Source organism: Mugil cephalus, chromosome 7 (assembly GCF_022458985.1).
Source record: "Mugil cephalus isolate CIBA_MC_2020 chromosome 7, CIBA_Mcephalus_1.1, whole genome shotgun sequence".
Classification (NCBI taxonomy): Eukaryota; Metazoa; Chordata; class Actinopteri; order Mugiliformes; family Mugilidae; genus Mugil; species Mugil cephalus.
The window spans coordinates 17468161-17495585 of NC_061776.1; the positions used below are offsets into that span (position 1 = coordinate 17468161).

Genomic DNA, 27425 nt, shown 5'->3' on the forward strand with positions numbered 1-27425 from the left:
AGTAATGAATGCAAGCCAGTAGGAAATGGGTTAAGAAATGAAGCCGATAATGAAGGAGACAAGGATACCAACCTGTGAGAGGAGAGGAAGGTGGAAGCAGATGAAAGGCTGCGAGGCAGCGTCACCATGGAGACGTCGGTTGAAAAGAAGGTGAGCCATGACAACGGGCGTGCCATTCGGATCGCGCTCATGATGTTGCGATGAGGGTTAGAGAGGCGAGGAGTAGGAAAACAAACAAAGAGGGGGGGAGACATGATTCTTTCTTTTAAACGCCCATCTTTTTTTTCTTCTTCTTTTTTTATGTAACAGCATCCAGTGCGAACGGCTGCTGGAGAGGAACATCCAAGGTTGAAACGGTGAAGTGTTTATCACTTTCTGACCTGAGCTCTCGGGCTGAGTCACAAGTCCTTGAGTCGCTTTCAAAGCATGAAGGCAAGAATCGGAACACGCACGTCCTCAGACGCGGCTTCGCGAGGCCGTTGTGTATGGGTTTGCAGTTGGCTGGGTGAGCGTGCGCGTGGATGGCATTGTGACGCACACAGGCCATTGTTGAGCCGATATTATTCTCCCCCCACACAGCTCTGATTGACGTGTGGGCAAACAGCAGCCGCAGCATCCCCGCCGACTGCTGCTGGTTTAGATACAGGAGATGGAGAGGGATACGTTAAAGACAGAGGCGGATATCATGTCATCATCAGATAAATGATATAAGGTGGAGGGAAATAGGCGGTAAAAGTTAACCAAACATGCAAATCTGACACATTAGATTCATCCTTTAACATCCTGCTAAGACTGAGCAGCCAGAATATAGTCGTGTTTTTTAGAACCTGACTTCAAGATTTACTTAATCTTCCATTACTCATATTATTCATATTTATATACACGAGAGATGAAAATTATGGCAGTGTGACAGACATTCATCCGTACATAAATACTTGAATTAGTGCCTTCAAAAAAGCTCGGCATGTTGTAGTCATACATCTGCTTGTCGTGCCAACACTGCCAAAGTCTCCTTATCCAATTAATTTCTAAGCTGCGAAAAGAGGGACTCGGGTATCAGAATGTGTCACGAGAGTGGATTTTTTTTTTTACACTTTGACTAAAACTCAAACGTGACAGTCATTATAACCAGAACTGAAAGACGTCGTGTTTCCTGATAAAATGTAAACTCTGAACTCTGGAGGCAATTTTTAGCACCATATCCTCTCTCTTCTTTTGACTGTGGGTTACTGCTAAGAAGTCTTGTACATTTTTAATAATCAATCAAAGCAACTTTCCTTTCATTTTCTTCTGAATCCACTGTGCTCCTGACATTTTCTCTCATAAAATAAAGTGCAGTTCTCCTTTGTATGTAACAAACATGCTTCATACACTGGTTTGTTAAAGAAAACAAAATCAGAAGATGTGAACGAGGGAAACTTATTCATTTCTTTTTAGCATTTCAGGCCTCGTGGCAGAGAAGAGGAAGGCACGTCAACATTCACAAACAAGGTGCTAAATTATAAATGGAGATCAGTTTCAGCTTTCACTCCCACACTTTGGCCTTATCAGTCAAGGCTGGAGCGGAACTCGCAGGAAGACATGAGAGTCTGTGAAATCACGGACGTGGACGAAAACAGAGGGTCAGCTCTAATCAATGAAAGCCCCCGTCCTCCTGAATGATCCAGAGGTGGGGCTGTAACATTTGAGTTGGAACCCAGTGTTCCTGCCTCCATGTCTGTTTTGTTTTAAAGATGTTTGGGTAGTGCAGCTCCAATTTTTAGATTATTTGACTGCACAATGCACGATGGCAGATCAACTCATTGATCTGCTCATTGACTCATTTAGTCTGTCAGTGGAAACACTTCAGCTTTGACAATCACTTCGCCCCGAGAAGAACATAGCTGTATTTTTTCTAAGCAACACACGGTGCAACAATGCTGGAAAGTATGATTCCCTAATTAAAGCCGTTCTAAAATGTCATGTATCTTAGATTATTACTTGCAGAGGAAGGGGAGCTGTGCGCCACGGTGTAACCTAGAAACAGACAGGGCGAACCATCTCATCAGTGCTTTGCCAAAGAGAAAGAAAAAAAATGCTTTTAAATTGTTTACTAATAAGGTCAATATATAGATAGAGTGAGAAGGAGAGCAAGTAATGTGAAAGCCAATAAGAGCGTGTGAGTGGCACTCCTAAGGACTCCTAACATAATTACTATAATTTTCCCTCTTCCCTGATGTAGTTCTCATTGACAGAGATGAGAACGAGAGGCAGAGAGGAAGAAAGGGGACGCAATAGCACCAATCGCTTCTTTTGTTTTCTGCCTCCGAGGAGACCGGTCTGCACGCAACGACGCACACAGACGGCACATCACATCACAGGCCCCGGGGAGGAATTACAGATTCAGTCAGTGAATCTTTCACCAGCAGCAGCCTGCTGGGTTCTGAGTTTAGAAGCCTCTGATCCATCACTCAGAGTCGTCATCGTACACAGGGGGTGGGGGGTTGGCGTGACTTACACAACAACAGATAGACAGAGAGAAGTGCACGCATATGTTTGTTTTATGATATTTTAGGAGTCTCGCTGGCCATTTAATAGTACCGCCAAGTCTGTTTTGTGACTGACACAGGCAGCAGGCATGTTTGGAGAAATATGCATTCATATTGTTGTCTATAATCACACATGCACGCAGCAGAGGATATTTGACAAGTTATTCTTAGCTGTGATAAAAACATACCGTCCCAAGCACAATCTAAAGGGCTGCTGGGCCCGGGGGAGACATTTCCCTCTGAACATACGCGTCACAGCAATCACAAGATATCTATCTATCTGTATCAGTCAGTGCCATGTCCAGTATATGAATCCATGCAGCTTTGTGGGCTTGTTCGTTTTTCATCAACACTAATACAAGACAACGATCTGTTCTATTATCAGTTTCTGAATGGACATGCAGGAGAGTGTAACCTTTTTAATGGCCAATGCCACAGCGAGCTGCCTATTGTGACCTGTGGAGCTGCTGCTGTCCCTCGGGGTGAAGGCTGGTTCTGAATGAAGAGATGTGATGTCAGAGGAGTGATGCTGAGGGATTATACAAGACCCTACAAACAACACCACGCCTCTCCCCACCCCTCTCTCTCTCTTTCTCTCTGCCAGTCTCTTGATTCTATTTTCTCTCTTAGTCTCTTCTTTTGCACTCAGACACACTGATATGGACTTAAACAGCCCATGCAGCAAACACAGCAGCATAACACAAAAAAAGCACCTCCAGCGCCGTCGCAACCTCTTTTGAGATGACGACACGCTGTGTGCTCCCCAACCGAGGAATTAAGTGGAAAACATTAAGTGTGGGACCGTTTTGCCTTTCGCCACTTAAATGGATGTGAAAACACAGGAACGTCGGCCAAATGAAGAGCACGCTGAACGCAGTTAGATGCGCAGTGGAAACGAGCAAGAAGAGCAGGGCCTGATTGGAAGAGCACTTGCGTGCGTAAACGGGGTGTCAGAGTACACTGAGCGCATAGTTTAGAACCACTTAAGAGGCTCCAGAGGAGGCGTGGGGTCTCACTGGAGCACCAGGGAGGGTAAAATCATCCACCGATGTATTTGACTGGCAGAGGGACACCCACAAGGGCCCCTTAGACAGGGAAACGTTTTAAAAAAAAAAACAAAACATTAAAGCCTTCCTAAATTGACATTTTATTTTGAAAGCACGTCTAAATGTAATTGTGAATCATTTCCCACTTTCTGGCTTTCTGGCATACATTGTTCTATGTCTATGATGTCTATGAGGATGGCACCTTTGGGTGATGACCATAGATGTTCACTGGGAGATATATAGGGACAAAATGTGTTTAGTAAGGCTTTTGGGCTCACCATAAACTTCTCTCGCCACCCATCCGTGACCTTTTACCGGCAGCTCGCTCGCTGTGGCCCGTTTTTTATCTTGTCAACCTCCGGAATGCCCGAGTATTGGCCTCCAGCCGACAGGAGGGTGTTTATCTCCATCTCTGTCAGAGAAGACAGCGAGAGAGGGGGGGTGAGGGAGAGGACTGCCGAACTGCGACAGCAACTCCGCGGTGGTTTGAGCCTGTGAGTCATCGCTAGAGGGTTTAACCCTTCAAATGCCACAATAAGAGTGGGAGTGATGGTAAAACTGCATGTTGTTTTAATGATGTATTGACCAAAAGTGTTATTTTAATAACAAAGCATCGAGGGAACAGTGATCTTTTTTCGGCACATCTGGGCACAGTCTCATAAAACTGATAAAGTCGAAAATGAACACTTTCCGTCTGAATGAAGTCCTCGTTTTCATAAAAGAATAATAATAAAAAATACATCTGCAGGTTGAAATTTTAAATTGCCCCCTGTCTGAATATCCACACCTTCCCCGTGAGCTCTCCCCACATTTAATGATCTTACCTGTCCCTGTGCTGTGCAACAGACACCACGGCGAGCTATTTTTAAATCCAGCTCACTCTTTAGCATGCCATATCATAAACCTGAATCATTTATATGGATTTTTTAGGACCGGCTATTGCGTGCGTTGTGTGATGACGCGCTGGTCAGGTGTTGCCTCATATAACGAGGGGAGCTGTCCAAGTGCTGAAAACAGAAGAGAACTGCACCGCTTCTGAGGAGATGCCATACACCTTTACTGCTGTCTGAGCTTTGTTGCCAAAGGTAAAACTAATATTTTATGGTTATATATATATACATTTTAGCTCAGATTAATATAGTCATCTAAACGCACCAGGCGTATTCATTTTTTTTATCCTAGCTTTTCGCTGCACTTTTGGTTAGTACGGACGAAAACGCATCTTCCGCAATCGGTGGTTATAGCGAGATGTTGCTGTAGTGAAACGTTCAGGAAGAGATTGGAGTTTTATCTATTTATTTGTATTTTGGTTAAGGTTTATGTTTGCAAGAGAAAATCGGATGTTGAGGTTGCCCCTAACAACGCGGGGAGTGACTCATCCAGTGATGCAAATGTATCTCCTCACGCACGGCATCATATCATTCAATTAGAGGAGCGTAAATCCCTGATAGGCAAACAGATCCCGGATCAAAACACACTCGTTCGTGCTGCTTTCGAGTAAGCTTGACTGGTTGCAGCATGAAAAATCAAATACGATTTTGTTTTGTCTTCACTAACAATTGGTGCTCTCTTGTTTTCCAGGTAATAGATTGCCTACAATGCTGCATTTCCACCACAAGTTGCCCGCGGGGGGAGCCGTGGTCCTGCTCGCCTTCCTCCTTCATGGATGCGCCGTGCAGGCTGCGTCTCTCCCCCGCCACTACAGGCTCCGCGGCGGGGAGAGTGAGGGGCAGCCGGCTGCCTACCCACCCAGCTCCGACATGATGAAAGCGCTGGAGTACATCGAGAACCTGAAGCAGCGAAACGGGGGGCGAGCCGAACCCGTGGATTACGACGAGGTGGACAAGTTCAGGGTCCTGCTTCAGCTCGCTTCTCAGCAGGACGAAGTTCCGGGGGACCGTCAGCCTGCTCCCGGCATGCAGAGGCAGGACATTACCGCTGAGCAGCTGATGAAAGCCCTGCTCAAGTCTCTGCAGGATCAGGCCGGGAAAGACGCGAAGGTCAGCCCCGTATCGGCGTCCAGGAACGACCGCCGCACGCACAGACACCGCACCAAAGACACTGAAATCCCCGAGAGCGCACCGGCAGACTACGGTAACTTCCCCAGACCCCACAAGAAATACCCCCTGATGTTTGAGGACGAGGAGAATACGGACGCATCTAAGCGGGCCACTGAGGACTTGGACGAGCAGTACACGCCACAGAGCCTTGCCAATTTGAGGTCCATCTTTGAAGAGCTTGAGAGGATGCCCACGGTCGTTGGCCAGAAGAGATACGTGTTCGGAGACGACGACGACGAGGAGGAGGACGGACTCAGCCTGAAGAACCCGGCCTATGAGGATGTGGCCGGAGGGGAGGAGTGGGTCCCCGTGGAGGAGAGGGAAGAGACGGAGGAGATGGTCAACGGGAGCCACGAAGAAATGGACAGGGCGCTCGACCAGGAGGAATCCGAGAGGGAGGAGATGCAGCGCAGGGCCAACCAGAACCAGGAGGATGCTGATGATGACACTAAGCTGGTAGATTACTATCTCCTGAAGGTCCTGGAGATGAGCGACCAGACGCAAAAGAGAGACAAGACCGGTGAGCAGAGAAAGAGACTGATCCGCCCCTCCATCGTGGACCCCAGGACCGTGAAGGAGTTGCTGGAGCTCTCCCTGAAGCTCCACGTCCCTCCGCAGGACCTTATCGATATGCTGCTCACGGAGGAGCTCAGAAAGCTCCACCGCGATCCCCAAACGGCACCGCGCTACACCACCGGCCAAACCCCCAAGATCAGGTACTACAGCCGCAGACTGCCCCTTAAGCCCAAGACCGCCCCCGAAGACATGGACAGAGAGGACTTTTTAGACATCATCGGGGTGGAGACTATTAGTAACGAGTATCCCGTGGTGCAGAGACCAATGAAGACCTCTTCATCCTCAGACAGAATCCAAGCGGCGTCCAGCCCCGCTGCAAATTCAGCTCCGGTGAAGATCCCTGCTCCATCCGGACGCAGGGAGAACTTGTTTTTATCCGAGCTCAACAAAATGCCCCTGAAACGCCAGGCCAACGGCCCCGCCGCCGACGAAGGCGACGACGATGACGGCGACGTGGAAGACGAGGTGACGACCTACCTGGCGGCCAAAATCCTCACAGAGTACCCCAACACCATCACCAAGCGGGACACCCAGGCGCAGCTGAAGGGACAGTTCCCGTACGAGCTGTACGAGCGCGCCATGAAGGACTACCTGGAGCAAGCGGACGCTGAGAAAAGGCCCGTGGCCAAGAGGGAAACCGAGGTGGCCGCGGAGGAGAACGTAAGCCCCACGGAGATGCAGGGGAAAGACGAGATACCGGCCAAGACCTCGGCTCCACAAACCGAAGAAGAGGAGAAGGAGCACCGCGAGAAAACGGTTACCGGGATGTAGCCTCCCCCCCCCCCCCCCCCCCTGCGAGACGCACGAAATTATGAATATAGTATTTATACTGTCTCAAAAATAAAGTTTGGTGGACGTGATCTAGTTTACAAATTTCTATTATATGATGCTAATGTCACCCTAAAGAAAAATGACTATAGCAATCAAATATAATTAAAAATCTATCTATCTCTATATATATCTATATATATTAGTCCCTACTTGCTGCAAGAACATCATAGAAATATCACACTACAGGACATTAGAGGCGCAAACGGTGAGGCAAAAGATATATCCTCAAAACATTATGATTGGATTTGAAGCCTGTCGCCAGTGTCAAATCGCCAGTTACCCCGATCAATAGACTCATCAGATTCCAGTCAAACCAGAGATATTTAAAGTTTTGTGATGTTGTTTCCAGTTTGTTTACATTAATTGTGTTTGTAAACAGCATTAAAGCAGCCTTATATTTTCAACTATAACCGACTTGAGTAATGGCTTATTTTTCATCAACGTCAAACTATTGAATTACATATGTGAATATACATGTAAATGATCAAGTATAATGCGGACTTCAAGGAACACAAGCATACGGTGTAACGACAGGACGTGGGGATATCACAGGGGCAGCGTGTTGTTGTGACTCGTGATATATTCAGGGTTGGTGGATTTAATGTTTAACTATTATGGATGTTTATTTCCGAGTCTTACTATCAGACCGTCGCCTGCCTTCCAATCCTTTCATACTGCAAAGCTCTGTATTGTTGGCCTACCAGTGGTTGTGCTATGTATGCTCATTTTTAAACCATTTTGTACATGTTCAACAATGTGTGATCGATCACAGATGAATAAAGCATCAGCTGGATTATTTTTCTTCTTGCTGAGCTGTGTTGCCTTATTAAAGCCGCAGAGTGCACCGTAACCAGGCGGGGGAAGCAGGGGGAATGGCTTAGAATGATACACTATGAGTTAGTTTTCTATTTAAATCCTCAGTAAACACACACTCCACAAAGGTCAGGGAATTTCCTTGAAACCTAATGAATCACACAAAGACGCATTTACAATAAAAATAATTACTGAAAGCAGACCTCGTATCAAAATAAACATTTAATCATAATGTCATAAATTACACATTTTTTAAAAAAGAAAACAAACAAAAAAAAATGACTCACACCCACACTAGTAACCTTGGAAAGAGTAATATTCCCTTACATGTAATATGTTATTCAGATTAAAAAACAGTCTCGGTTCAGAACTTGGTTATTTGCTGGTAAGAAACACTGCAACTCTGAGTGGCGTGAGAAAATTGTTTCTTGAAATATTGACCGGGACTGTAGTTAATTGATTCACAATGATCCAATATTTTAGCACATGATTTGAATACAAATCCAACAAGTTAATAAATCTAAAATCACTCCACTGTTATGATTTTCATTAACCCCCATCCGCTACTTCCAGTTTATTAAGGCAATCAATTTAAACACAAGCTACTCCCACCCACCCCGCCGCTTCACTTCAAAGCAAATGAAGGTACAGTACACGCAGTCACACGTCGAGCAAGAACGCGAGCAGGCGTTCCACGCGCTATGTTTCCTCTTTTGAAAATGTTCTGCAGAACCGAAATGTTCAGAACTCCTTTGAATGATTACATCTGGCCTCCTGTGTTCGCCCCCGCCGCTAGTCCCTTTGTTTTGTGTTAAAATGCAGGTTTGCTCATATACTCCTCCATAGTCTGGAAAAAAGACACAAGGAGAAAACAAAAATAAGACTCTCGGGTTATACATTAAAACGAAAAAGGCAATAGAAGCAATAAAATACATTAAATATTCACAGGCACACATCGACACATCACCTGCTACTTTAAAGTGCTGAGCGCACCAACACACGGCAAGTCACTAACACAAGCACAACATCTAACCTGTCTGTCCATATTCAAGGTCATCCAAACAGCTCCACCTCATACCACTCACTGCTGTCATCCTGAAGCGATAATGGTCAAAATGAATGCGAGGCTACACTGCACAGCTCCAGATTTCAAAGTGTTAGTGAGCCCCGCTCAGAAAAGCACACCGTACCACGCAGAGCCACGAGGCTGCACAGGGGGGGAGCGGGAAGCCAAAGCACTAACACACGATCCGGGACAATCTGTCTCTCGCTCGCAACAACGCTGGCAGAGGGAGAGAGAGATTGCACGCACGCACACACACACACACACAAAAGGGGGGGATGAGAAACACAGCAGCGCAAAAAAACAAATCAGTTTTTCTTTTTGCAAAAGAGGAAGCGGCAGCTAATGCGCTAACGCGGCTACGGGAAAGAACAGAGGGGGACAACATGAGGGGACTCGGCAGCACCGTTGTTAAATTAAGTCACTACACTACACTCCCATACACAGCATTCGGCAAATCTGGAGCTTTCAAAAATAGCCACCCAAAAGACATGATTTGCAAATCAAAACAAACAAACAAAAGAAAAACTCCAAACCAAAACATGTCACTATTGCTTTACTGAGCCGTGCAACAGCTGTCACACGCTCACACAGCAGATGTGTTTTGTGGTGTGAGCGCGCCGGTTTATCTCACCTCCTGCAGCATGTCCGAGGCTTCGATGCACCGGTTGACGGTCTGTTTGGAGGTTTCCTGTATCTCCCCTCCCATTAGAAACTCATCCAGGATAAAATAGGCCTTCTCAAAGTTAAAGATTATGTCCAGCTCACACACCTGGGAGGAGGTTAGCGTCAAATCAGAGAGTCCACGGTGCAGAACACAAATGCCCATTAAATGAAATGAAATGAAATGCGCCGCCTGGCGTCATCGTTAGTCAGACAGTAATGTGCTCCTAATAGGCAGCCAATTGCATTTTTAATATTGCACCTGAGACTAAAATTTGCATAGCGAGTGTAAGAGAGTGAAATACATTGCCAAAGTATTTGTCCAGCAGCTCCACGTAGCGATGGATGATCTCCAGTGCTAGCAGCTCGTTCTCCTGGTTCTCCACGGCCAAGCAGAAATATAAGCTGGCATACCTGAGGGGAAGTGGATCAGAGTGTGGGTCAGTGATATGCGACAGGGTTAACCCTTTATGGGGCAAGAAGCCATATTTGGTAACTTCGGCACACATTTTAAATTGCTTCCCTGTGTCTCTCGGTGAGGTTTAGAAGCATGTGATTTTCACCCAGCCAGTTAGAGGAGATCAAGGAAACATCCTTGGTCAACATCAGGTCAAATCAGGTTCTAATTTGGTCTGAACGGTCCACCTCTGTATGAACACTGATAATAAGTAATGTATTAGGCACCACTAAGAAGTGGCCTAATGCTGTCTAATGTGATAATGTTGACAAGTGTCTGAATCACTTATGTTCTAATGCTCTAAATCATAGGTCTTCAACAGGGGGTCTGTGACCCGTAGGGTTCCACGGGGTACTACTGGAGGGTGACAAAATCTTTGGGTGATTAGACATTTTTCATATATATATATATATATATATATATTCCCCCCAAAATTTAAAATAGTTTGAATACACATTAACATGAATCCAACATATTTTAGCGTACATATTCAGTTCAATTCAGTTCAATTTTATTTATGTAGCGTCAATAACAATACAAACTGTCTCAAGATGACCCTTGCTTTAAATACATATTTCTGTTTGTCTATCACTTGGAATCATACATGGTAAATTCATCAATCTTCAATCTCGATTTTCTCCATGAAAATTAAAAAAGCTTCACAAAAGTAAAACAGTTTTCTGACATTCTACGATAACACTACAACTACAATAACAAATTTAGAATTTCTAAGTATTTCAATGAGTGCCCTACAAAAGGTTAAATGGACAGTTTACTTTAAAAATAAATATATACTGTATACTGGCCCGTATAAATTGTTTTGGTGTAGACATTTCACTAGAACTTAACGGAACAAGGCGGCCAATTGAGCCCACAGCTAGGCACATATCTATGCATGGTTGAATTCAGGCTGAATTCCAAGAACAACTTTGGAGCAGCGTGGTGAGGTCGGCAGAGGAAAGTTCCCACACTAAGCTGCTCACGACGCAGTACGCAGATGCTCTTGAATGCAGGGTCGTGGTTTCATGACGGAGATGCTGGTGTTTTATTTGGCACCACTTTGAGTATCACTCCGGCTGCCATCTGTTTCCATCACATTTAAGAGACCAAATCTCCTAAATGCAGCAACTCACACCACAAGACACCTGGATGCACGAAGGGCGCTCAAAAGCAAATAAATTTGACTTTGCTGCCCCTTTAACTTTTAATATATGATATAATAGAAATTATTTGGCATAATCAACGTGGTTCTTTTTCTGCTGTGGATCATTGAATCTGCCGGAAATAACAGAAGTTTTTCTCCCAATTTTATTGACAACACTGAATTTTTTTCAGTAAACTAAGATGACAAAGGACCTATTTTTAATGGCGCTGTCATGTTTACCCTTTTAACAGTCAGATCAAACATTTACGTGTTTTTAAGTACAGATATTGTCCTTCTGAATCGATTATTAAATATGTAAACCACCCTTCTTTATCTGCAACATGTGACATAATTCTCATGATTACACTCCTTGTGAAACACTAGTGTGTGTCTCACCTCTTATAAATAATCTTGAGGTCTTTCCAGTGCAGGAAGTTGCAGGAGCGCGGTTGCCGTGCCAACACCATGGTGGTCATGTCCCTGATGATCTTCTTCTTCTCACGCTCCGTAATGGGCGTGAACCACTTCTGCAGGCGCAGCTTCCCCTGGCGACTGAAGAGCAGCAGGAAGCGCATCTGACAACACATTGTCAGCGGAGAGATCATAAACCCGATACACACTGGTCCACACAAAGCTGTTCTGAAGGACATTATTAACTAACAGCCGCCAACACACACATACAGAGGGTCACAAAGGGTCAACTGCTGTTGGTACCTTCCATTAACGAGTAACTTCATCTAACAACCACCACCATTAAGGCTTGGCTGGGAGAAATGTGAGGTCGAATAACAACCGAGGAAAAAGTTCCTTTCCGGTTTTCAAGACCGGTAAGGCATCATGGAGATTCAGGAAACCGATTCCACATCCTTTGGTTCCCTTGAAGTGTCTCTTCCATTGTTGCCGTGAGACACACTCTCAGGGCCAATATTATGTTTCTAGTCTTTCCTTAACAGAATAAATAGAAGGAAAACAGAAGGTGTCAAATCTTGTTGGGACAGTAAAGCCGCCATAAACGTTTTAGTTTTAGCTTTGGGGCTTCCCTATTATTTCATAGCAACTAAAATGGAAGAAAGAGATGGTTTGTTTAGGTGTGCGGTGATCAGCGCAAGTTTGTGTATTATATCTCATGCTTCAGAGCCTCTTCAACACACACAGATGCACCCATATTTTCTACTGAGCAACAACCCAAACAGTTAAAATCCAGTATTTAAATTCTATAAAACACCTCATCTGATATTGTCAAATACATTCAAATAGGCTCAAGATAACACACACACAATATCAGACCACTGGCAGGAGAAGTGAATTACGCTGACCATCTCGGGACAATCCCAAACTGATCAAGTACCTGTGGGATGCACTGGTCAACAGAGGCCCCTCCCCTCAACCTATATGACCCAAAGGCCCCCACTAACAATATTCCAGACAGATACAGAACACCCCGACAAGGCAAATTCTGTGATGAGTCACAACTGTTTTTGAGGCACAGGGGGAAGCTACACAATACTCGGAAGGTGGTCATAATGTTATGCCTGATTGATCCATATGTGATGGGTGCTGCATTCAATTTGCATTTAGGTCAAAGATCAAGATAAATGTCTGCAATGAAATGAGGACATACCAGTTTTTCCACTGCGGCTAACTGAACTGAAGAGAACAGTACAGCTGGAGTAACATCATCACAGTCACTTCCTTAACACGAAACTATTCCACCTGAAGGGGTAGGCCTAAAACCAGTCCCTTTACCGGTACACTCGGGTGGAAGTACCATGTAAATACCCCCAGTCAAATCAATATGGAAACCATTTCACTGCCCACAAGGCAGAAACCAGCGAAGAGTGACGAAACCTGTTCTACTGAAGGGACCGGTTGAGGAAGCGTACACCTTCCTCCCACTGCCCTCAAAAACAGGGTTTAAACCACTAAAAAACAGCAATAAAAAAACGAAACAGCTCTCGTTCGGGCGCCCCGCACAAAAAAACAACAACTATGATCAAATGTAAGAGGGATCCGCGTCGAAGAGCAGCTTGTGGTTTTGTCTACCTGTCAGCGACAACAGGTGCAACAGGTGAACGGCCGTGGTTGGCTGATCTCACCGCTGCGGTCATGCGTACAAAACAAGGCCACGCAACACTTACCATTTTGACGCGGCGCCAAGTCAAGCTAACGATTAGGAATGGATATAAACTTTAACCCTCACAAAGGGTCAGATGGCCCGGCCGAACACATATCTGGTCCTCCGTCAAATGCAGCAACTGTGAAAGTTGGTTGACTCCGCCCTCCGGGCCACCGACGGAGGAGCGCACGCACCGCCGGAGCTCAAAGCCGTCTGGATTGGTTGAGGCGGGTTTGCGTTACGGGGAGTCCACCCAGAGAGAGGCGCATCTCCACCTTTAAACACCTGCCACGTGACCGCAGGAACGGAAGCATGTTAATGAATGAGCTGGTGAAATGTGAACTTCTGACTGGCAGGCTGTTTGAAAGGGAGAGAGAGAGAGAGTGCTGTTCCCACGCGGGGTCGGTAGAGAGCAGCAAGCCCTCCCCTGTCATCCTGCCTCATGTGATGCGGATCTGTCACAGTGGTCGGCAGGGACTGGCAGACCAGTGCCTCTCCTGGGATTGTTGTTCACTTGACAACATGTCTCTGTACCGAAATGCCATCTGGTTTTTGAATGGGATCCACCAGTACACAAGGTCAGTACAATATCGCTTGATCTATGAATGTGGAGTCAAGTTGGTGCTGTCAGGGGATGCTTGGGACATCACTCAGTGTCTATACAGTGTGTTTTTGACTGTCAGACTATGTGATTTGTGGTTTGTAACATACATTTCATGTCATTTATTTAAGCCTGAAGCCTGATTAACAGCATGAATAGTCTGATCACTGTGTGGCACGTCACCGCACAAACTGGCCTTTATGTACAGTTACAATAGTTCTATTGACAGCTCATGTGTCTTGAGGATGACATCCACATCACCTGACTCCACTGGGGCTAAACCCATTGTCAATATTTTGCCTGTCTCTCGGCTTCGAGGTACAGATTAATAACACTTTCCGGCTTCAGGAAGGGATATGTGGCGGCGTCTAAAGACTTTGAGCCCCAGGACCTGGACGTGTCCGTTGTGGGAAGGTCTTTCATGATCACCGGAGCCAACAGTGGAATTGGCAGAGCAACGGCAATGGCTATAGCCAAGAAAGGTAGGTTCCGGGAGAGCTGCACTCGCTGTCACACACTTCATGTAGATGTAAAATAAAGGGTTTGTTTCCAGGCGGGACGGTCCACATGGTGTGTAGGAACAAAGACAAAGCGGAGGAGGCCAGAGCCGACATCGTCAATGTGTCGGGCAACACGGTGAGTTTAACTTTAAAAAAAACATGCCTGACATTAAACGACAAATCACTAAAGAGAGTTATTTTAGGAGGTGTACGTCCACATCGTGGACTTGTCCCAGACGCGCAAAGTCTGGGAGTTTGCAGAGGCCTTCAAGAAGCAGTATCCGTCACTCAACGTGTTGGTGCGTACCATCTCCCTGACTCTTCATTCTGGCTTCACTTTCAAATCCTAAAGAGTTTGACCTGACGTGTCTATTAAATGCCGTGGCAGATAAACAACGCAGGCTGCATGGTGCACAAGAGAGAGCTGAACGCAGAAAAGCTGGAGAAGAACTTTGCCACCAACACCATGGGTGAGACCTGATTCTAATGGTTAGAGTGTCACCCATTAACTCCATTATCCTGTAGGGGGGCAAGAGGCAGGTTGCACCTCATCAGTCCATCTCAGCGCTAACACTGAGAGACAGAGCACTTACTGGCACAATTATGGCCAATTTGGAATCTAACATGCCTTTGGCCTGTGGGAGGAAGGTGGAGGACATGCAAAGTAGCTAACCGCCTGTGCCACCTGTAAAGCGTCAGTTGCTGCTAACGATTTGAAATTTGTGACTTTTCCCCCCGTCTCTCCAGGAGTGTACATCCTCACCCAGTCTCTCATGCCCCTCATACAGAAGAGCCGGGATCCGAGAGTGGTAGGATTGGACACGCAAAGTCTTCTTCTGCATCATGCGGACAGTATAATGCCACTTTTGTCCGCGCTGTGATGGCTGTTGTCTGAGCACACAGCTGTGCTTCTTTTCCCCTTCTGTTAGATTACTGTGTCCTCGGGAGGCATGCTGGTTCAGAAACTCAGAGTTGATGACCTGCAGTCAGAGAAGGGCCTCTTTGATGGGCTCATGGTGTACGCGCAGAACAAGGTAGGAGACGCGATTGAGATAAGAAGGCGGGAGCCTTTTAACGTGTGCGTGTGTGTGTGTGGCAGCCGCATGTGTAACACAGGATTCAGTTTTAATGATGATATTGACATTACTGATAAAGAGTACATTCAAAGACATGGAGGAGATGGAGACTAAATCAAAAAAAGATTGACTGGCGATAACAATGTGTTATTCCCTTTCAGAGACAGCAGGTGGTGCTGACACAACAGTGGGCCAAAGTAAACCCTGTCATTCACTTCTCTGTCATGCACCCTGGCTGGGTGGATACACCAGGTATCATTCATTAGATGAGGGCCGGCAAGTACACCAATCCGACATAACATTATGACCACCTTCCTAATAGTGTGTAGGTCTCCTTTGGGCTTATAAAAACAGTTGAGACTCATCAGAGAATGGACATGGTCCCTTTTGAGGGCGTCCTGTGGTGGTGGCTGGCAAAAGAAATGTTGTCAGTGGGGGTCTTTGGGTCCTATGGGTTGAGGGGAGGGGCCTCTGTGGATCATGACACAGATACTCAATCAGTTTGGGATCCAGGCGGTGGGGGTGTCTGGTCTGGTCTAGGTAGGTGGGGTCTATGTAACATCCACACCAATGCCAGGTCCAAAAATTTCCCAGTAGAACACTGAAGTGTCACAAGATGGCTAGTGTCATCTACTTTTCCTGTCAGTGGTTTTAATGTTGTGGCTGATCGGTGTATTCATGTGTGCTGGCGACTCTGCTAATTAAACCCCAAACAAATCCAAACATAGCAGAGAATCTGACAGGCCGATGTTTTTTTCTCTCTCTCCCTTTTCCAGCTGTGTCTACATCAATGCCTCATTTCCACCAGATGATGGGGGACAGGCTGCGCAGCGTAGAACAGGGAGCCGACACCGTGGTGTGGTTGGCCTTGTCCAGAGCCGCAGCCAGAACACGCAGCGGCCAGTTCTTTCAAGGTGAGCGCCGTGACAATGTTTCAAAACCGTCTGGCTGCCACTTGTTCTGACTGATACTTTGCGTCGCAGACCGTAAGGCTGTTCCTGCCCACCTCCCTCTGGCTTGGACTCGCAGCTCTACTGCAGAGATTCAGAGTTTCATGACTCAGCTGGAGGCTCTGGCCAGAGAGGTTCAGTCCCAGCCTGACGCAGACCTGAACAGCCCAGTGGGTCCTTCGAGAGCCGAGTTTGTCTAGATCCCGTCTGGTACGCCACGAATCACTGGCGCATCCTACTGGAAAGCATGACCCTTTTATCACATCTTGTCTTATGCACATCGAAACTATGCATTATTTTACAATTATATGTTTAGGTCATTACTTATGTGTCAACGGGACAGTTTATTCTGAAAAAGTCACGAACCATTGATTAAAGAACCAGAAACTGACTTGTGTTGATCATGTATTTTGATTTCTCACCCATGTTTTACGTTGGTAAACTACACTGGTGCAGGAGAAATAGTAGCAGTTCTCATTTGTGTCTGCAGAAACCATGAAAAATAGTTCTTCTGTGTGTACCAAGCTGCACAATCTCCCATTTGGCATTACGTTAGGTTTGAACAAAGCCATTTTAATACATTATACTCTAATAGATGTAATTTGAAAAATCACTGTCATCGTCTCCAATTAAAATATCTGGATCCTGCCAAAAGCCCAGCTGGGCTGAATATATTTTTAAAGTTGTTAACACCAGCTGGCAACAGCGTGTCCACTGGGGAAGAAACATACCGACATTCATTGTATTTAACGCAGCAGCAGGAAATCAAATGAATGTTCATTCTGAACTATGAGAGGAAAATGCAGGAGATGAAGCGATGCATTTCTATGACAAACTAGAGCACCAACACTCCTTTTTATTTTTGTAACAATCCACATTTGCTGTTTTTAATAATTTTATTATTTTTTATACAGTATTGAAACAAAAAATAATAATGTGGTGCGTTCACATTTTTCCCAAGGGATTCTTCGCAAGTCTGATCTCTACAAGGGTAAAACAGTGAAAAGCTTGAAGCTGGATCCATCCATGTTAAAACTCACAGGGAATAGGAAGACTGGGCCCCGATTTTAAAAATCATCTAGAAGATTTGGTGGGCTTTTTTTTTTTCCTCCCGCGCCAACATTTTATTTCCCGTTTACGTGTGTTTACTGTGTGTTTTTGTCAGGGACGATGATTTAGGTTCCCAGCGTTTGCCTTTAAAAGAAACTTCCAGTCCATGCGTAACAACAGTCCAAAGAAAACAAACAATCCCCACCCTGCCCCTCTCCAGTCTCTTCCTCCTCTCATCCATAGTTCATATTCTATGCAACGTAGGTGTACACTTTACGATCTTCTGGCGTCCTCGCCAAGTATTCTCTTTCTATTAGTCCTTCTATGCGCTTTTTGATTACCACAGGACTTGGAAGAAAACGTGCCCGGAGCTGCTGAGTCACCTGGAGACACAGAGGAGTCATACAAGTATAAGAAACTGGCCTTTTTAACATTAAAGATTAAAAAATAACTGGATAAAAGACAACTAAATAACAATAAATTTAGATTATAAGGGGAAAGTCTTACCTCTGCTACCAAGACATTATGCTGCATCTTCTTCCTCGATTTCATGATTCGGACAATGGCCGCCTCAATCTCATGCTTCCTGTCATCGTCCACTTTCTGTCGAGTCTCTTTCCTTTCAGGGTCCGATTCCCCTTGTTTAGCAGCAACTGGTGAAGTCAGACACAGGTAGGAGATGAGTTTATATCGTCACAAAATACCTCTGAACAGCTGACTTTATTTATTATTCAGATCAAGGTCTGAGCTAAACGTATCTTTGAACAGCACAAGATATTCAGCGACCGTATTAAACACCTTTCATAAAATGGCCGGATGATCAAGCACGATGACAAAGCAAACAGCACAGTGAGCTTAGAAAGATATTAACTGCTGTGTTTCAGGTTTCTAGAAATGAAGCCCTCCAACCAAAATCCACATTTGGTTAAGATGTTAGCGATGGACAGAAGCTGGACGCAGGGACAGTGAGACATGAGTTCATTATAGTGGATCATAGACGACCATCACTCACCAGTCTGTATTTTGACTCTGTGCAGTTTGGAAGTAAACTGATCATTGACTGTAAACACGTGGCCGTTTTCTATCTCCTTAGACTTTGGCTCCTTGGTAAGAACTCGCTGTGTGGGTTTCCCACAGGCCAAAGACTGCAACGCTCGCACCAGCTCTCTCTCTGGGATATCCGTCTCCTGCTGAATCTCCTACAGAGCGGGATAAAATGAGGCATAATGTTGTTAAAAATGGGGTAGATAATATTTTAAAACTCAGTTGTCTAATGTATATTTTAAAGAAAGAAAAAAAAACAGACGGTAGAGTGTTCCCACCTCAAAAGTGCACTTTTCTCTGTTGTTGAAGAGCATGAGGATGGTCATCTGGAAGGTGGAGACCTGGAGTATGTGCTTGCGAGTGTTAGACCCCGTCACCTGTGCCCCGCCCACGCCAACCTCTGAACCATCCTCCTGCAGATGTAGTCGAAGGGAAAGGGGAAGCTCCTAAATTACGATACTCTTGAAGGCAACCGTCTGTTTTCCTACTTCAAAAATAAAACTGCATTTTTTTCCCTCCTTTATTTAAAATCTACCTTTTTCACAGCTCCGTAGAAAGTTGCGTTGAGGTCTGCCCCGCCCATGTGGTGTTGCAGTGTGAGCTGTCTACCACTGTGCTTAGCAAGGTAAAACCTGGGAAATAAAAACAAAAACAAATTATTAGAAGCCACACAAAGTGACGCAGAGCTTCTCTATGTAGAGCAAAAGAGAAAATGTACCGTCTGAATACTTCAAAGGCGTGTCTAGGAGCGGGGGGGATGGTGCATTTGGGTGTTGCAGACTGTGTGGGCCAGTAACCGGTAGTGAGGACCCTTACTGTGAGGTCCACACCACTTAAAGACGCCTGAAAGAGAGTCACAGTCCATTTTCAAAGACACAGCAGCGATCTGATGATATAAATACTAAAGACGCCATCACTTCCTGTCCTACCGTTCTAAACATCTGGTTCATTATTATCATCACAGCCCTGTCAAGTGTTAGTCTTTGTGTGTGGTTTGTTTAGAATGATGGTTTTGTTTTTCCTTACTGATGTGGTTTGTATGTGCTGCCTGAACTCATCCATGGTAGTGTTGGAGATGCTCATGTCTCTGAACATCCCTTCCAGTTTTGAGGTGAATTGACAGCCACATTCTGTCTGCAAAGGAAAAAATGGACCAAAAGGAGTTAGTCAGAGCAATATGAGAGAGACAATGAGGGAAACTCTCAGAGGTGTGCGTAAATCTGTGACCAAAAGTCCTTTACCTTGAGTTTTGAGATCATGTTTTTTTCTGAATCGTCTGAGACGCTCTTGTTGCTAAGCAACCGGCGGCCCAGATGCTGTTTGTAGTACCGTTCGAACACATCCTTCTCCTGCATGAACCTGAACAGCACCATGGCCTTGTCAAGTATAGACTCCACCTCCTGTTCTGTCAACTGGCCAAACAAGACAACGAGGTAAATATTGAGAATGTGTAGTTCAAGTTAAAGCTGTTAAAAAAAAAATGTAATTAACCAATGTTTTCTAGGAAGGCACGTACCCCTTTGACTCCCTTCTTGAGCTTATCATCAATAAAGAGCGACAGGTACTCTGGCGAGCGGGAGTTGAGGTTCAGGAAATACTCAAAGTCTCCCGCTATGGTTTGTTTGAAGAGTCTGTCGTTGTTGAAGGACTCGAGGAGGAAACGATCAAACCGCGTCTTCAGGTCAAGCAGACCCTGTTGAGGACAAAGTTTCCGTGAGCTGATATAAACTGGCACTGACCGTTTACGAGAGTTTAAATCTTGGGTTCAGACGCGGCGTTCGAGCAGCATACCTGGATGTAGTCGACGGGGTTCTTGCCCTCTCCCTCTTCTGACACCAGAGCCTTGCCCTGCTCCCTCAAGTACGAGCTCATACACTCGCACATTGTTTTCAGGCCATTTGGCACACGACTGAACAGCTTGTACATGCACGCCAGGTCTGGGAGTGAGACATGTTACAAAATAACAGTGAGAAACAAAAAGAAAAAATCCAAACACAGAGAGAAGGCACGAACGAGGTAGTGCATTAACCTTCTGTCTTGCCGTTCTTGAGCATATGGACCAGGCCAGAGTTCTCCATCTCCACGATGGTCTTCATATGTTTTGAAATGAGCTCCCTTTCCACCACCTTGACAATGGGCTCCTCCGTGGACTTGTCCAGGCAGTGCATAACCCGCTCGATCTCTTCGTTGATTCGAGCCTCCACCTTCTTTATGTAGACACTGGCACTGTTTTCTGCTAGGAATTTTTGGCTCTCCATCTAAACGGGCAGAAAGCATGTTGTTTTGTTTTAAAGAATTTCAAAACAAAATAACTCACCATGACTCACCGTGAAATGTAGCATGTAATGCTAACTACAGCATATTTACAGTACATCATGTACGTGCAGTTCAATAATATGCAATGTCCCGACAACATAAACCAATAAATAACATAAATAAATACCTGGAAGAATTCAGCCGACATATCTAAGAAAGGGCTCTCGAAGTCCTCCTCATAGACAGACCTGCCATCCAGGCCGAGGATCATCAGCATCTGGCACGCATTCCTGATGGCTCCCCTGCAATGAATTTTGGATGAATAAAAGTTTAAGGGAGACATCCAGGAAACTAAATAAAAGTCCCCGTATTTCCTAACTTAACCTAATCATTGATCATGTAAATATGTCCATGTAGAAGGTACGTGTTCACGTGTTGCAACTGTTACATTCGTGCCCTATTGTAGAGGCTGCCACTTCCAGGCGTGCTGAAAAAGAGCCTGCATCTAAAAAGGTGTAACCGGAACATTTAAGCGTGAGAACTCTTTAAGCTGTGAATTGCTAAAACGAAAACTTTGCAAAAGAGGAAGTTCCTACCAGCAATATTGTGGTATGTATTTATAGCACAGTATAAATATGTTTTCTCATCGGAGCAATGTGCTCTCAACTAAGCACATCCACCAGCTTTCTGACATCAAACTGTGAGACATAAGTGCACATATGTGGACTAGTGAGTTTAGTCTCATTCTTGGTTGATGATCAGTGCCTAGGAGTCATCGCTGTGTTGTTTCCTGGATGGTATCCAGTGTATTTACAAGTTACAAACAGTTTTGTGCGCATATAGATCTATAAAAATAAATGAATACGTTTACATTGCCATTATTTATATATATATATAAAGAGTAAAGGTTAAGTAAACCTAAAAGTTTGAAATGGTTTATTTATTCAAGACAAAAATATGTAATTATGAGAAAATGCTTAAACAAAAGGTTTGAAAGATTAATAATAGAAGTTGTGGTTATTTTTTAGTGGCAATTGGAATAAAAATATGTAATCCTACAGTCAACCACGAGTCCTGCATACCTGTCTACGACTTCTCCCTTCCGCTCCCGTGCAATCATGTCCAGTAACGTCTGTCGTAGGTGGTCTCGAATGCAGCCATAGCGCACCACCTGGTCCCTGAAAATGATGAGGCCGAGGTTGTACACATTCTCCACGTTGTTTTGCTGAACGTACACTCTGTCCTAGAAGGCATGAGAACATGGAGACAATTATTTTACGTATAGGAAATAAAGCATGATCACAAATGTATGTTTACAAAATGAGACAGGTAAAATGAGTGTGTTTACACACACACACACACACACACATATATATATTTCAGAATATAGCATCTGTGAAAGGTATTCACCAAGTATTAATTTTTTTTAATGATGATCAGTATCTACTACAACACCACACTGTGACGAAATGTCAACAACATGTATACACAGTCACTCCCACAGACAGGTTGCCAAGTGTATATAATGACATTAGAAAATAAAAATAACTGTGCTAACTACTTCCAGAAAGTCATCAATTTACAACATGACCAGTCCATGACGCACACATATGCAAGAGGGATGACAGCTTGACCTAACAAGTCTTAACATCACATATTTTAGTGCAAAATAACTCATCTTAACCAGTGTCAAATGACAGCAGGTGTTATGAGCTTATAAAGTTTGTCCATCTTCCGTTTCTCCTAATTAGAGCACTAAATAAGTAAAGACTGTTAAAGACACATGACGACAGTAAAAATACACACACATTACTCATCCTGTACTAAGAAGAATAAAAACACACAGAAAGGGAGTCGTTCCAACAAGAAAAGCAGCAAGCAGAACACAGAAACTTGCTGCATCTGCCTGACTCTCCTCTAGAGGTCAGCAGGATAATAACAACAACAACAGCTGCCATCCGGATATGGCGAGCCTGCAGAAAGGCAACTATCCGGGGTAAAGCAGGTCAGGAAAGAGGAGAGAGTCGAACAAAAGAACCCCAGGAGAGCTCTGCAGACTCTGCACTGACTGTGCCATTGTTTAGCCGACACTTGTGCTTATCTCAGGAGCTCAATCACACAATCCCCACACTCTGGTTGGCAAAGGTAAATCAACTAGTCTTGCCAGTTTTCCGACAAACAAATACAACAACAAAGCCTCATTGTTGGGTCCAAATTAAAACGAACCTTACAATTAAAGTCCAAAAGAGGATATAGGTGAAGGTTGGCCAGGGTTGAACACAAAAGGTTGTTTCTTAAACAGCACAAAACTATTAATGCTGGCAAACATAACGCGCCTGCAGAACAGCAGAGTTCATGCACAACTTCCTTGACTAAATAAATAAAATGTACAATAATTATTTTTGCAATGAATGAACTATGTCAGCCTACCATGTACATGAGGATGTCTCTGATCATGACCATGGCAGTTTGATGGTCATTCCAGGCCTGATTCAGTGTTTGCAGAAAGTTATTATTTAGAGAGTTTAGAACATCTTCTCGTACCTGAAAATATAAAAAAAAACAGTGACATGAAGTTATCTCAGGTGGGCCACATCAACATCAAGTCTAAGCCTGAACCAATGTCCTTGACTTATTTTCTAAAGAGTCATTAAAAAGGAAAATATTCTTTACTTTGTTGATGAGGTGTTCAGTGACGACCTCCCTCAGGCCCGTGTAGAGCTTCTCCCCGTGCTTGTGGAGCACCATGGTGTAGGCGTTCCTGTAGAGCTCCTCAAAGCTCAGTCCACTGTTGTTCTTCCTCTGAATCTCCTGGATGGCATTTTTTAGAAGGTCCCAGATGTTGTTGACATATTTCTCATCCATTGTCATCTAGAGGAGGTAGAAGGACAAAAGTGTGCTTACTTTTAAACAAAAACTCATTGTTTTGCCAACACTTGGTTTCTGTCTGTTTCACTCATCATGTCCCTTGATCTGATGTTTATCACACAAGTTTTGCTTCCAACCAGAGAGAAACAATCAGATCAAATGCTTTAAGGGATATTATCTCCTAATATGTTGCCATTTGATGATAGATTATGGATTATTAGAACCCCTTTCAGTCAGGAAGTTCCTTCCAATTGGACCAGGATGTTTTGATGAATTGAGTGGTTATGACTTTTCTTTGTCCTTATTATTAGGACAATTATTATTAGAGTCATAATAAATCAAACACAGAGTGTGGACAAAGTTCTATACAGCTACATGTGACATCTTAATGCAGACTGAATGAAAAGACTTACAAACCCAAAGTGATGCTTGTCAAACAGGTTGTAAAAACACATAGGCAACAAAGGACTGTCGTTTAAATGTGTTTTAATCCACAATCAATGACTAAGCATGTAATTACACTAAATCAATGAGATATTTGGTGTTAACTTGTCTTGCAATCTGCATCAACAACGTTGCGTAATGAATGGAGGGAAGTAGCTATGAAGTGCATTAAACGTCCTTGTTCCATTTCTGACTGCAAATGAAACGTCCAGCACCCTCCATTTAAATCTGTGACCTAAAATATAGAATGATGCCATTATTTTTATTAAACAGTCAAGCCCTAGCAGGAGTAGGATATCTGCCATTCTACATAATCAACTTATCTCATTGCGGAAGAGAACACGGTATTATTTAATTGATTTAACTCAATCAAAAACCTGATCCTAAGTAAAGGCCTTCATATTTTCTGCTATGCAGAAAGGAAGAGATAGACATAGTCTTCATTATTTTACACACTGCATTACAAGGTGATGAATTTGATCGGGCTCACGTAAATAACATTTTCGATTTGGATACTATGAGTTAGTCCGGTTTCTGAACGTGACATATTCCACAACGATGACTTCACCCAATTTCACGAGAAAAGACAGTGCAGACAGAATACAGGTCTCGGTTGGAGTTTTCATAGTAGTCTGACAGGTTGACTCTTGCCTGCTTCCTGTTGGATCTGTGTTGCATACCCAACAATATGCAATGATTAATTAGAGATGCTTTTGAATATTTTAAAAGAATTGATAACAGTAATTTGAAAAGAACAGCCGTGTGATTCCGCTACTATTTACATAAATCCAATCAAAAGAATATTTGTCCTCATGTTACTTAAGATAAAAAACAACCTTGATCATTTCAGCACAGAAGATTTTGAATTAAGGAGAGAGAGGCCCGGTATCCGTCAGTAATTCATAGAACCTGTATCAAGAGAGATAACATTTAACAGGTGCATCCAGGTTGGTGACAGGATGACCATGTCTCACCACCTATGGGGAGTACAAGAGCTGTAATAAGCCCCAGATATGCTAATGAAAAATTATATTATCTTTCTAACCACTCAGGATTAAACTGAGGACAAACGGGCTGGTACTGCAAATGGCCTGAAGCTCAACATCCGAGAAAGCATTCGTTGCTTTAACTCACCCATCTGCTTTCTGACTCACTCTCCCAAACACCCACTCACAAACCTTGATATTCAACGAAAGGGTATTACTGTTGTTATGTTTTTTTAAGTTTCACACACACAGAGAAAGGGTGCTAGAAGGAGTTTGGGGTTATGTCATTTAACCTAATGTTGGGTTAATGTGGTTGAACCCACTGTGTGACAGTGACAGGAGTAGAAGGTAAATCAGTAGAAAAGTCAACTGTAACCGCTCAAGTTACTTAGGACTTGTTTACTTTAACATCGCCCTGGGATGAAGTTGCGCTAGCTCTCAAGCTAACTCCGGATGATGTGTCCATTGCTACCTACCACAGCCTGAAACAAATTCGTTCTGCATTAAACCAACAACCCACAATGCTCGCCGTAACCATAGAGCAGTGGTACTTACTGACCCGACTGCAACTTAGCAAACGTCAACTCAACATTAAGAGGCCTGCTAACCAGCTAGCCACTATTCGCTACTGTCTCCCTGAAGAAGTTTCCTTGAATGCTAGCTTCACCTCCCCACCAAAGACGACGGCGTTTTCTTAGCTAACAAAAACAGATAACGTTAAATAAAATGAGCGAATGACACAGATAACCCGCTTCGGCTAATTTGGTCAAGTGAGAGCAGTTTTCAATCGGCTGTGTTTCTTTCTCGTTTGAGAAGCTAGTTAGCGGCCAGCTGCTGGCATAAAGACCTGTCATCCTCGGCACTCGAGTCTCAGAGTTAGCGTCTCGGGGCTCACGGAGCCGGTGAATACTTACAGGAAAGGCTCGTATCCTCATCTTGGTGTCCTTCTTGGTGCCGCCTTTGAGGTTGGACATGATTAGTTAGAACGACTTTCGTGTCTAAAGTTGACTTGAAGACTACATGAAAGGCAGGTGCTAGTTTGCTTTCTGCGCCAGTGAAGCGACAAGGAAACTCGGTGAGCTTCCTTTGGGAATTAGGTCGGTCGGTCTGTGTGTGTCTGTGTGTGTGCGTGTTGTGTTGTTGTTGTCTACCGCTCCGCTGTTCAGTGCTTGTCGGCTAGCGTTAGCTTGTATGCAGTGATGGCGGACGGCTGTTCTCCACTGCGCAACCCTCAAATCTCGCGAGAGCAGCACAGTCGCTGTACTGACAGGTGCGTTCCACAGGTTGACGTTAACGGTCGGCACTTCCCTCATACCACAGCGGTTACGCCGGCCATTATTACGTTAATATTTCGACTAAAAGATTGTACTCAAGAGCAGTTTGAAGCCAAAGCAACCAATTGAACTGAGAATACATTTACAAGAAGGCATCACAGACAGAAAAATACTTTATTCGGTATCAATAAAATATGTTTTTTTTTTTCCTCAACTACCACTGTTTTCAGGCATCCACCGTAGATAGCTACTGTGTTCAGTTCGACCGTGCTAATATTCAGCTTTGTTGTTTTCCAGTCCTCCTCCCACTCTTTGCATTTCCCATCTGCACATGTTGACGGCTGACCACCGGCTGGAAGACAGAATATCTCCTCACTGTCATGACCACGCTCTCTGGAGAAGAGAGGACAATGGACAACAAAAGGGGTGAGTGCACTGTTTTAACTGGAATAGAGTATTAAAGGACGAAGGATACTAAGGACTTGAATACTTGATATTAGAAATATGTTAAAGCAGATAAATCCACAGGGATAAACTATCCAGGTAGACTATGTAGCTGTGGGAGTATATATCCAAATATGTACTTATTGAGTTATCAGTTTTCTTAAAATTATTTCTAAGATGACAAACTATTTCCATTTTTAAATAAGGTTAAAAATCTCCTCCGAATGTTTGACATGACCCTGGCCAACAGAAAACAACAGCATATGCAGCGTCCTGAAATGCTGAGGTGGGACTGTCATGATACGGAGCTGCATGAGGGCAAAAGCGGTTGTGGAGATGACACCATGAGTGCCTGTGGGTATACCCAAATACTGGCTGACAGGATGACTCCCCGTCTCCAGAGTTGACAGAGGAGAATAACAACCCAAAGCACACTGCCAGAATCAAACAATAGTTTCTAAAGAAGAAAAATGTCAAAACTATAGCATGGCAGAGCATGTTGTCTAACTTGAATTCAACTAAATTTGGGGTATTTTAAGGGAAAGGTAGACCAACACCGGCTCTCTAAAAAGTTGCAGATGAAAAAAGGTCTCTAAAGAACAGCAGAACATCTCCAGAAATGTGTGTAACATGTG

The 27425-nt window shown here is 44.3% G+C and overlaps 5 protein-coding genes across 12 annotated transcripts in view; 3 read left to right on the plus strand and 2 right to left on the minus strand.

The window, feature by feature from the left end:
• The first annotated feature begins 4504 nt into the window (after positions 1-4504).
• scg2b (secretogranin II b) lies at positions 4505-7853 on the plus strand. Of its 2 annotated transcripts, none has more exons than XM_047589647.1 (2): positions 4505-4659; positions 5156-7853. In XM_047589647.1, the coding sequence occupies exon 2, from the start codon at positions 5173-5175 to the stop codon at positions 6979-6981; it is 1809 nt and encodes a 602-aa protein (XP_047445603.1). In that variant the 5' UTR covers positions 4505-4659; positions 5156-5172; the 3' UTR covers positions 6982-7853. The 2 variants fall into 2 exon arrangements, with proteins under 2 accessions (XP_047445603.1, XP_047445604.1); XM_047589648.1 differs by lacking the exon at positions 4505-4659 and adding an exon at positions 4928-5071.
• A 205-nt stretch (positions 7854-8058) lies between these two features.
• ap1s3b (adaptor related protein complex 1 subunit sigma 3b) lies at positions 8059-13460 on the minus strand. Of its 3 annotated transcripts, none has more exons than XM_047588821.1 (6): positions 13320-13460; positions 11578-11756; positions 9886-9994; positions 9552-9689; positions 8888-8949; positions 8059-8701 (listed from the first exon to the last, which is right to left on the minus strand). In XM_047588821.1, exons 1-5 carry the CDS (start codon positions 13320-13322, stop codon positions 8908-8910), a joined length of 471 nt encoding a protein of 156 aa, XP_047444777.1. In that variant the 5' UTR covers positions 13323-13460; the 3' UTR covers positions 8059-8701; positions 8888-8907. The 3 variants fall into 3 exon arrangements, with proteins under 3 accessions (XP_047444777.1, XP_047444778.1, XP_047444779.1); XM_047588822.1 differs by lacking the exon at positions 13320-13460 and adding an exon at positions 12803-13267; XM_047588823.1 differs by lacking the exon at positions 8888-8949.
• A 98-nt stretch (positions 13461-13558) lies between these two features.
• Positions 13559-16815, plus strand: LOC125010296 (dehydrogenase/reductase SDR family member 12-like). Its single transcript, XM_047588819.1, has 10 exons — positions 13559-13875; positions 14247-14380; positions 14452-14534; positions 14602-14697; positions 14787-14868; positions 15146-15207; positions 15328-15432; positions 15636-15726; positions 16251-16388; positions 16458-16815. The coding sequence occupies exons 1-10, from the start codon at positions 13610-13612 to the stop codon at positions 16622-16624; spliced, it is 1224 nt and encodes a 407-aa protein (XP_047444775.1). The 5' UTR covers positions 13559-13609; the 3' UTR covers positions 16625-16815.
• Positions 16816-17301: 486 nt separating this feature from the next.
• On the minus strand, positions 17302-26258 carry LOC125010292 (cullin-3-like). 2 transcript variants are annotated; one of them, XM_047588782.1, is made up of 16 exons: positions 25987-26258; positions 23448-23645; positions 23205-23318; positions 21857-22017; positions 20962-21076; positions 20548-20776; positions 20310-20455; positions 20035-20211; positions 19760-19930; positions 19545-19652; positions 19237-19361; positions 19054-19150; positions 18797-18931; positions 18487-18673; positions 17982-18127; positions 17302-17857 (listed from the first exon to the last, which is right to left on the minus strand). In XM_047588782.1, exons 1-16 carry the CDS (start codon positions 26044-26046, stop codon positions 17726-17728), a joined length of 2301 nt encoding a protein of 766 aa, XP_047444738.1. In that variant the 5' UTR covers positions 26047-26258; the 3' UTR covers positions 17302-17725. The 2 variants fall into 2 exon arrangements, with proteins under 2 accessions (XP_047444738.1, XP_047444737.1); XM_047588781.1 differs by having other exon boundaries at positions 18797-18934.
• Positions 26259-26515: 257 nt separating this feature from the next.
• mbnl1 (muscleblind-like splicing regulator 1) overlaps positions 26516-27425 on the plus strand; it is a 49447-nt gene continuing 48537 nt past the window's right edge. For 3 of the 4 annotated variants that reach the window (XM_047588788.1, XM_047588787.1, XM_047588789.1), the window contains exons 1-2: positions 26516-26527; positions 26644-26772. The gene's annotated coding sequence lies outside the window, so the exon portion shown is untranslated. Of the gene's footprint in view, positions 26528-26643; positions 26773-27425 lie in introns of those variants that run through there. The other variant, XM_047588790.1, reaches the window with a different exon arrangement.